Source organism: Haematobia irritans, chromosome 2 (genome assembly GCF_050003625.1).
Source record: "Haematobia irritans isolate KBUSLIRL chromosome 2, ASM5000362v1, whole genome shotgun sequence".
Taxonomy (NCBI): domain Eukaryota; kingdom Metazoa; phylum Arthropoda; class Insecta; order Diptera; family Muscidae; genus Haematobia; species Haematobia irritans.
This window is the reverse complement of record NC_134398.1, coordinates 82876771-82887631: the sequence shown is the minus strand read 5'-3', so window position 1 is coordinate 82887631 and position 10861 is coordinate 82876771. Positions and strand designations below refer to the sequence as shown.

At 35.4% G+C, this 10861-nt stretch overlaps 1 protein-coding gene across 1 annotated transcript; it reads left to right on the top strand.

The window, feature by feature from the left end:
• Positions 1-9491: 9491 nt before the first annotated feature.
• On the top strand, positions 9492-10608 carry LOC142224707 (uncharacterized). Its single transcript, XM_075294495.1, has one exon. It carries the CDS (start codon positions 9492-9494, stop codon positions 10467-10469), a length of 978 nt encoding a protein of 325 aa, XP_075150610.1. The 3' UTR covers positions 10470-10608.
• The last annotated feature ends 253 nt before the right edge of the window (positions 10609-10861 follow it).

Below are 10861 nucleotides of genomic sequence, written 5' to 3'. Positions count from 1 at the left end.
TTCCGATTTCTTTTAAGGAACCAGGAAAAAAATTGTGCCCATAATGCCAAAATGATAAACGCAACACATGTCCACACATACATAAAATGCTGCTCTCAAGGCGAAAACACATGATGTTTTTTCATGTCTATTCTCTTGGTTCCGAATGTCTATTCTCTTTACTCCGAATACTCATTGACCAAAAAATTGTGACCAAAACCCCGAAAATACGAAATTTAATTTTGAGCAGCTTTGCTCTTTACGAATAACACAAAAGCAAATGCACGAAAATTAATATTTGGAAGTGACTCTTTACGAAAAAATCAAAACGAAATGTCGGAAAATTAATTTTTGTACCTGACGGAAGAGTGGATCATCTATATAATATAGAGTCTATGGCTGTGTTATGTTGATATCTTTCGTCAACCCTCCCGGTTTCCATTTCTATTTCTTTCTCTTTACTCTCTCTCTCTGTCGCTCTCTGAAAAAAATATCACAACATATATATGTTTACTCGAAATTTGTAAATTTATATATGTTTACATTCACACATATTAGTTTTATGAAACATTCATGCCCCAAACATAATATATTCTAACATATTAACATATGTGTCCCAAACTTTTAGTGTTAGTTTAGGGACATGTCATGTTTGCACTTATATATATATTGTGTTTAAAAATTGTGCCTGAAACACATTTTGTTTATATCGGAACATATGAAAAACATATTTTTCTTACAGTGTACAATATTGAAAAGAGTGTCATTTAACACTTTATTTTAAAGAAATATTTTCACTTGAAATATAGCATAATTGCTACTTGAAATCGAGCCTGAATTTGGAAATCTAAGTTTCCGTTAACATCCCAGCAAAAAAGCGTCGCCAAAAAAGTAATGAAAATGTTCTTTTTGGATCCGGAAGTGGTGCAAAATTGACGCAGAAGCAATGAATTTAGCATGGTCCTCCATTTCAACAGCCGTTGCACTGAATTTGCATTACTTCTTTAGGTGTGATCCGAATTCAATGTTTTGGATATAAATTCAAAAATTCTGTGATATTTTGTCAAATAAATACTTTTTTATAATTTTTTATAATTATTAATGGATTCTAACGCTTCCCGGGAACGTTTGACCTCAAATATTTTCAAAAATTCACAATTTTTTCAGATTGGATTTAGCATTTTTTTCGACAAAATTTAACTAATTTGCACCATTTTATGAATTCTTACTCTGTTTTTAACCTATTTGAAACAAAAAAAGTTAAAATTATCCATTAAAAGTATGAAAAAACCATGTTATAAAAAATTGAATTAAAAGAACTTCCTGGGTAGTTAAAATAAAGAACATCATTGGGAGTGCATCTTCTGGAAGTGCTTTTAAAGTTGTGCCTTTGGAAGAACTTCCAAATTTTTTTGCTGGGATTTTTTTAAAGGCACATGAAAAAAAACAGATAAAAAACAATAAATTAAAATTTGTTTCATAGAATCAAGAACACAAGCGGGCACGCTTTTTTCAGTGCAGAAGAGACTTGTGTGATAAAGGTGTCGCAACTTCACTAGCTAGGGGGTCTATGCTCCCCCAGGAAAAATGTCTCACTACGCTAATGACCTTTAAAAAATATTATTTTATATTTTTTTTTATTAAAGTTTATACTCGATCGAAAGAGTCATTCTTTGTGGAGATCCCTTTCCTGCTTTCCCAAGAATAGAAAAAGTTATTATTTATCGTGCACTGAAAAAAATATTTAATGTGGAAATGTGAAATTCAAAACAAACAGTCTGAAAAGCTAAGAATGCTATATAATTGTAGCTTTGTTCCAATTGATTATGATTATGATATTGATAATGCGAAAAGACACAGTGAAGATTGTGAAAAAGAAAAACAAATTACAAATTAAATGGTACGAGGTGTTGACGGTCTTATGAGACATGACCTGGGTCATTTGTAATTGTTTTGTAAGATTTGATCTGTTCATCTAAATATCCACTCAGTGGCCAGAGTATGAATAAATCGCAAACAATAGGTGGTGACGTTCAAAAGCCGTAAAACCACTTGTCAAAGTGAGGAGAAAACAACAACGGCACCATCGAAAAGACTTAAGAAGGCACAAGTCCAATGATCATTGGCTGCATAAAGGCAATTTGAATGACCAAACATTACACATAACACTCATTCCCATTTGTTTGGTGTTGGTCCAGCGGCGGATTTGGTGGTAACAAATACAATACTTGCCCTTTCTAAGGAATACGTAGTGTTCGCAGCATTCGAATAGAATTGGATATCACCCCAAAAAACCAAAGATGAAAGCAAATCTATTTATAACATAGTCCTAAAAACCTCCAGATTTTCAATTTCAGGCAAATTGGATAAAAACTACGGTATCTATAAGCCCAAGAAGTAAAATCGGGAGATCGGTCTATATGGGGACTATACTAAAACATGGACCGATACTCACCATTTTTGGCACAAGAATTTTTGGTCCTACAATGCCTCTAGATTTTCAATTTGAGGCAAATTGGATAAAAACTACGGTTTCTATAAGCCCAAGAAATAAAATCGGGGGATCGATCTATATGGGGGCTCTACAAAAACATGGACTGGTATTCACCATTTTTGACACGCCTCTTTGTAGTCCTAAAATACCGATAGATTTCCAATTTCAGGCATAGTGAATAAAAACTACGGATTCTATAAGTCCAAGAAGTAAAATCAGGAGATCGCTCTATATAGGGGATATACCAAAACATGGACCGATACTCATCATTTTTGGCACACCTCTTTATGGTCCTAATATACCATCCAATTTCGGGCAAATTTTATAAAATGTACGGTTTCTATAAGCCCAAGAATTAAAATCGAGAGATCGGTCTATATAGGGGCTATACCAAAACATGAACCGATACTCATAATTTTGTGTTAGCTAACCGAGAAAGAAATCGGTGAGAGGATGTTGGTTGAAAGCGGTGAGAATTTACAGGAATATGGCTCAATTATTGAGTCAAACACTGCAATCTCTGATTTTAAAGAGACTCCAGGAACGCTGGATAAATGCCTCACTCGGATATTTATCCAAAAGTTAATCAAAGACGCCTGTTTTTCATTTATTGTCGCAAATTTTTTTCCCGTGAGGATGGGAAAATGCTTTATGCAACTGACACTGCGTCCATATGTCGTGTGCCGAACTCCGTCACAGTTCACAAGACCTGCCAAAAACCCTTCCTACCTCACCCCGGTGTATACTTTCCACCCCGGAACCGCTTTCGCATTACTTCGAGGTGGACCTCGTGGTGGATCATGTCCATCTCTTCATAGTCTGCGTCCAGACTAGTCCAGATTATTGCGTAGTACTAAGTTAAAATCTGCGAAAAACGAATGTCAGCATTTATTACAGTGAATAGTGTGGCAAACACATAGTTATTAACTTATTTCTACGAGTTGCATAACTATGTGTTCGAAAAAGCTCAAAAGAAAGATTTCGCAGCTATTCTGCGCAAACGTCTTCTATATGGAATATAGAAGTTTCCACTACATTACGCTACATTCGTCCGCAAATGTGGAACAAATTTTCTCTTGTCAAAATTTAATAAAAAACAAGTTCGGCCAGGCCGAATCTTATGTACCCACCACCATGGATTGCGTAGAAAGACTATCATCCACAATCGAATTACTTGGGTTGTGGTATCTTAAAACTTCTTAACATCGTTTTCTAAATTGTGATTTAGTCCATACATGGTATATATTAGACAAAAAAGTTATGTATAGTTAAGTCTACAAATAATTACGAATCGATATGGACTTTTTGTACGTAGAGAGCCAGAATTGAAACTTGATATGGACCAATTTTTGTGTGATTGGGGATCGATTTATCTGAGGGCCATATATAACTATAGACCGATATGGACCTTGTTAAGCATGGTTGTTAACGACCATATACTAGCACAATGTACCAAATTTCAACTCACTCGGATGAAATTTGCTCCTCCAAGAGGTTCCAAAACCAAATCTCGGGATCGGTTTATATGGGGCTATGTACGATTATGGACTAATATGGACCACTTTTGGCATGGTTGTTAAATATCATATACTACCACCACGTACCAAATTTCAAGCAGATCGGATGAATTTTGCTTCTCCAAAAGGCACCGGAGGTCAAATCTGGGTATCGGTTTATATGGGAGCTATATATAATTATGGACTGATAGGAACCAATTCCTGCATGGTTGTTGGATACCATATACTAACATCACGTATCAAATTCCAACCGAATGGGAAGAATTTTGCTCTTCCAAGGGGCTCTGGAGGTCAAATCTGGTGATCGGTTTATATGGGGCCTATATATAATTATGGACCGATATCGACCAATTTTTGCATGGGAGTTTGAGGCCATATATAAACACCACGTACCAAATTTCAACTGAATCAGATGAATTTTGGTCTTCCAAGAGGTTCCGGAGGTCAAATCTGGTGATCGGTTTATATGGGGGCTATATATAATTATGAACCGATGTGGACCAATTTTTGCATGGTTGTTAGAGACCATATACTAACATCACGTACCAAATTTCAGCCGGATCGGATGAAATTTGCTTCTCTTAGAGGCCTCGCAAGCCAAATCGGGGGATCGGTTTATATGGGGGCTATATATAATTATGGACCGATGTGGACCAATTTTTGCATGGTTGTTAGAGACCATATACTTACACCATGTACCAAATTTCAGCCGGATCGGATGAAATTTGCTTCTCTTAGAGGCCTCGCAAGCCAAATCGGGGGATCGGTTTATATGGGGACTATATATAATTATGGACCGATGTGGACCAATTTTTGCATGGTTGTTAGAGACCATATACTGATACCATGTACCAAATTTTAGCCGGATCGGATGAAATTTGCTTCTCTTAGAGGTTTCGCAAGCCAAATCGGGGGATCGGTTTATATGGGGGCTATATATAATTATGGACCGATGTGGACCAATTTTTGCATGGTTGTTAGAGACCATATACTAACACCATGTACCAAATTTCAGCCGGATCGGATGAAATTTGCTTCTCTTAGAGGCCTCGCAAGCCAAATTTTGGGGTCCGTTTATATGGGGGCTATACGTAAAAGTGGACCGATATGGCCCATTTGCAATACCATCCGACCTACATCAATAACAACTACTTGTGCCAAGTTTCAAGTCGATAGCTTGTTTCGTTCGGAAGTTAGCGTGATTTCAACAGACGGACGGACGGACGGACGGACGGACGGACGGACGGACATGCTCAGATCGACTCAGAATTTCACCACGACCCAGAATATATATACTTTATGGGGTCTTAGAGCAATATTTCGATGTGTTACAAACGGAATGACAAAGTTAATATACCCCCCATCCTATGGTGGTGGGTATAAAAACAAAGGAGAGTATTCGGCTTCTTCTCGTCTTATACAAACTAAAGATCTATTAAAATCCAACAATATCTATTGTTATAACATTAATATAACAAACAAAAATTATATACAGTCAGCAAAAAAACAAAAAGTTGTACACCTATCAACAAAGATTCAGACTCACTTAGACTATTCAGTCCATTGTGATAAAGTCTATTTAAGCCAATACTTTTTATTTATTTTTAGTGTACAAGTTTTTTTTTGGCCAACCCGTAACCCTTTTTGTTTTTTGTTTCGTAAACAGATTTAAATCTGATTTAATTTTCTTTCCATATTGTAGCCCGGATCTCAATTTAAGGTATTATACATATATATTTAGTTCGTATTTTTCTCGTCGTTTCACAATTTATTTCAAATTGATAGGTGTACAACATTTTTTTTTTGCTGACTGTAATTATAATAATTTGCAGATGAAATGTTTTTATTTTATATCTTGTTTTCTTTTTTTTATATTATTTGTATAAGTGAAATGAACCTGCCTTATATTATGTTTTAACAAATATGCTAAAATCATACCAATGGCATTTGTTTACAATAGTCTTTATTTTTGATACTATATAAGTTAAGCACTTTTTTGTTTCGAAAAGTACACTTTTAATACATTTTTAGTACATTTTCGTCAACACCATTTATCATCCCTGATTCTGCATATCAACTTACAACCTCCCAATGCTTCTTATTCAGTAAAATTTTGCTGACTATGCTTCGAAGGGAGATACGACCGATCTCATTCTCCACTTTAATGCGTCGTTCTCTCCATCGCACAGTGGTCGATCCCTGTGGCCAAAAATAAAAAATCAAAGTTAGAAATTTGTCAAAAAGTGTGGCATCACTGTTTCTAATGCAAAACAAGGTTTTACAATGTGTATTTGTTTTTGTTTTATTCCATCTGTACTCTTTAAGAACGTATTTGTATTTGTTTTTGTTTTATTCCATCTGTACTCTTTAAGAACGGCTTCAAAAGAGAGAGCAAGTAAGCAGTTGGTTTTTGAAGTGTGAAAAAGTATAAAATTAAGTGCACTTTTAAATAAATAAACAAGTAAGGAAAGTCTAAAGTCGGGCGGGGGCCGACTATATTATACCCTGCACCACTTTGTAGATCTAAATTTTCGATACCATATTACATCCTTCAAATGTGTTGGGGGCTATATATAAAGGTTTGTCCGAAATACATACATTTAAATATCACTCGATCTGGACAGAATTTCATAGACTTCTACAACATCTATAGACTCAAAATTTAAGTCGGCTAATGCACTAGGGTGGAACACAATGTTAGTAAAAAAATATGGGAAACATTTAAATCTGAAGCAATTTTAAGGAAACTTCGCAAAAGTTTATTTATGATTTATCGCTCGATATATATATATGTATTAGACGTTTAGGAAAATAGTGTCATTTTTACAACTTTTCGACTAAGCAGTGGCGATTTTACAAGGAAAATGTTGGTATTTTGTCCATTTGTGTCGAAATCAGAAAAACATATATATGGAAGCTATATCTAAATCTGAACCGATTTTAACCAAATTTGGCACGCATAGCTATAATGCTAATTCTACTTCCTGTGCAAAATTTCAACTAAATCGGAGTTAAAAATTGGCCACTGTGGTCATATGGGTGTAAGTCGGGCGAACGATATATATGGGAGCTATATCTAAATTTGAACCGATTTCAATAAAATTTGGCACACTTGACTACACTACTAATTGTACTCCTAGTGCAAAATTTCAACCAAATTGGGGTAAAACTCTGGCTTCTGGGACCGTATTAGTCCATATCGGGCGAAATATATATATGGGAGCTATATCTAAATCTAAACCGATTTCAATAAAATTTGGCACACTTGACTATAGTACTAATTATTGTTCTTGTGCAAAATTTTAAGCAAATTAGGGTAAAACTCTGGCTTCTGGGGACATAGAAGTCCATATCGGGCGAAATATATATATATATATATATATATATATATATATATATATATATATATATATATATATATATATATATATATATATATATATATATATATATATATATATATATATATATATATATATATATATATATATATATATATATATATATATATATATATATATATATATATATATATATATATATATATATATATATATATATATATATATATATATATATATATATATATATATATATATATATATATATATATATATATATATATATATATATATATATATATATATATATATATATATATATATATGGGAGCTATATCTAAATCTGAACCGATTTCTTCCATAATCAATAGGGTTCTATTCTGAGCCAAAACACATACTTTTTCTGCCAAATTTGAAGTCGATTGGACTAAAACTGCGACCTAGACTTTGATTACTAAAATGTGTTCACGGGCAGACGGACATGGCTATAACGACTCAGGAGCCCACCCTGAGCATTTTTGCCAAAGACACCATGTGTCTATCTCGTCTCCTTCTGGGTGGTGCAAACATATGCACTAACTTATAATACCCTGTTCCACAGTGTGGCGCAGGGTATAAAAAACAAAAGAAAAAAAATTATATCGAAATAAATCGAAATTAATATTGAATTAAATGGTATTTACTATATTTTAAAATACAAAAAAATAAAATCAATTTTTGTCAGTCTCATTGGTTCGTGTTCGTTCGTTCTTATATGTAAATTTTATGTAGAGTTTTAGTTGTGTTCCCCCCTGAAGTCTCCAATGGAATTTGTTGTGGTTTATTAACTAATAAATATTTCAATATTCTAAATTGATAAAAATCAGCTGCTTTTTTTGCCCCCCTTTGTGTTATCTCCCTAATACCGAAGTGGTATTGTTGTTTTATATCCAAATATGAATTTTTGTGTGGTGTTTGTTAATACTAGTTTACACTGAAAATTTACATTTGATGACTTTTCTTATGTATTTTGATCTGCTGAATTCGAAAATGAAGGTTATTTCTTAGTTTTTCTGACTTTTTTCGCTAAACAAATTATACCTCGAGCTAGAAATCTCCGATTATATCGTTGTTTGTACCTGAATGCAAGGTATTGAGATGTCGAACAAACGTGTAGAATAAGATCTGTGATAAGTTAAGTGGTTCAAAATATATCGATGAAAATAGGGCGAATTTTCAAAACAATCTTGTTTTACAACTTCATGAAAATCGGATAAAAACTACTGCCCTTGGAGTAAAATCGGGAGATCGGTCTATACGTGGGCTATATCAACACATTCACCTCATTTCCGTTACATCTATTTGTGATCTTAAAATAATTCAAGATTTTAAATTTAGGCAAATCGGATAGAAAGTACGTTTTCTAGAAGACCAAAAAATAAAATCGGAAGATCGGTATATATAGGGGTTATACCAACACATGCACCTATAACCATCATTTTCTTCACACCTATTTGTGGACATAAAATACCTCTGTATTTGAAGTTTAAGGCAAATCGGATAGAAAATATGGTTTCTAGAAGCCCAAGAATTAAAATCGGGATATCGGGCTATATAGCCCCCATATATAAATACATGGACCGATAGACACCATTTTTGGCACTCCTGTTTGCGGTCCTAAAATACCTCTAGATTTCCAATTTCAGGGAAATCGGATAGAAACTATGGTTCCTAGAAGCTCAAGAAATAAAATCGGGAGATCGGTCTATATGGGGGCTATACCATAACATGGACCGATACACACCATTTTCGGCGCACCTACTTTTGGTCCTAATATACCTTTAGATTTCAATTTTTAGCCAAATCGGATAGAAAATACAGTTTCTAGAAGCCCAAGAAGTAAAATCGGGAGATCGGTCTATATGGGGGAAAAGTACTTTCCTCCCTTTTGTGAACTTACGTTACGTTTCGGTTTCCAAAAGTTATATTTTGTACATCGTTTGTAAGAAAGGGAATGACGGAAATGGTTTGTTTTCTTTAAATAACGTTTCGTTACATTGGCTTGAGTGTGTCTAGCAATGTGGTCTATACATAGAACTGATTGACTGTATTCGTTGCTTGTGCGTTGATGGCTATATCGATAAATGTGTGCTGCTGACAGCCGCATAGCCCTGTGATAGTATGCTTGCTTACAAACTGTATGGTTCGCGGTTCGATTCTCGTATGTCTGTACCTGGATATCTCAAGAACATCTACGTAACTATGAGTATCGTAAGGGATAATTTTAAGCCATGCACTTGCAATTTCCCAAAGTCTTTTATTTATACCCAAGGCCCCATCGGAAGGCCCCTCTATTCCAACTACGAATTCCACTCTTCACGTGTTAACAAAGCTACATCGAACCCAATCTACCTCACTACTGTGGTTAAACAAACAAAAGCCGTTAACTGCAGACCATGGCAAAGTTCCCAGTCGCAGACAGCGGCCAGTTGTTTTGCAGCGCTCGCAGTTGAGAGATCATTACGGACGGAACTAAAAAGTCTTTGCGCATGTGCATTTTTAACAATCCAATACTTCCATCGTGTCGAGTCGAGTCGAGTGTGGTTCATTTATTCGTATCCATTGATAGATTCCAATTCCCAAGCGGTCAGTGAAACAGGCATACATCACAATCTCCAAGAGACCAGCAGTCCAAGCAAAACAATAACTGAAGAAAGACATAATAAACCCATCTTCATCATGCCGCTACAACGATCGACGGTGTTTGTGGTTTTTGCCTTTACGATGATCATTACCGTTAATTGCAAGGTCATTGGAGGCCCAATTAGTTCTCAACAGCTGGATGCCAGAGGCATTAGTGCCTCTGGTAAACAACTAATCGTAGGAGGAGCTGGCGCAGAGACAAGTGCCCCAGATTTTGTGCGTCTAGTTGTGATGCGTTTGATATATGGTCTCGCCACCAGCATGGGTGTTGAGGATCGTCTGGAGAATTTATTCAATGGTGCATTTGTACCACCGAATGCCGACAGTGATTTCTTTGGATTAGGAGGTTTCGGTGGTGGTGGAGGCGGTAACTCTGCTCTTGGTGGCCTATTGGGACTAGCAGACCTCGAGGGAATCCTGGAAGGCGATGAACTATTCGATGATGGTGGTCTGTAACACACCGTCCCCTCCCCCGCGCAATAGTGTGTTGGGTAGCATATTCAATCCTAAGCAATAATTTATTTATTTATTTTTAATTTAACTATCATGTTAATTTAGTTTTAATAATAAACAAAAACCAAAACATTCCTTGAAAGATCGCGACCATTGATTTCTAGGGGAACTAAAGCAAAAATTGGGAAATGTGCCAAAATATTGAGTTTTATCACCTTTCCCTTCCGATGAGTTTACACAGACATACGGGGATGCAAAAGAAAGGTTTGCCCATGAGTAAGTCAAAGCGTAGGTAGGTGGTTCGTTGGGGTGAGTGCTATCTACTGCCGGTCTCTTTGTTTACTCATCCGGCTGTCCATTTCGTCATACCCACTTTCTTTTTCGTTTAAAATTTC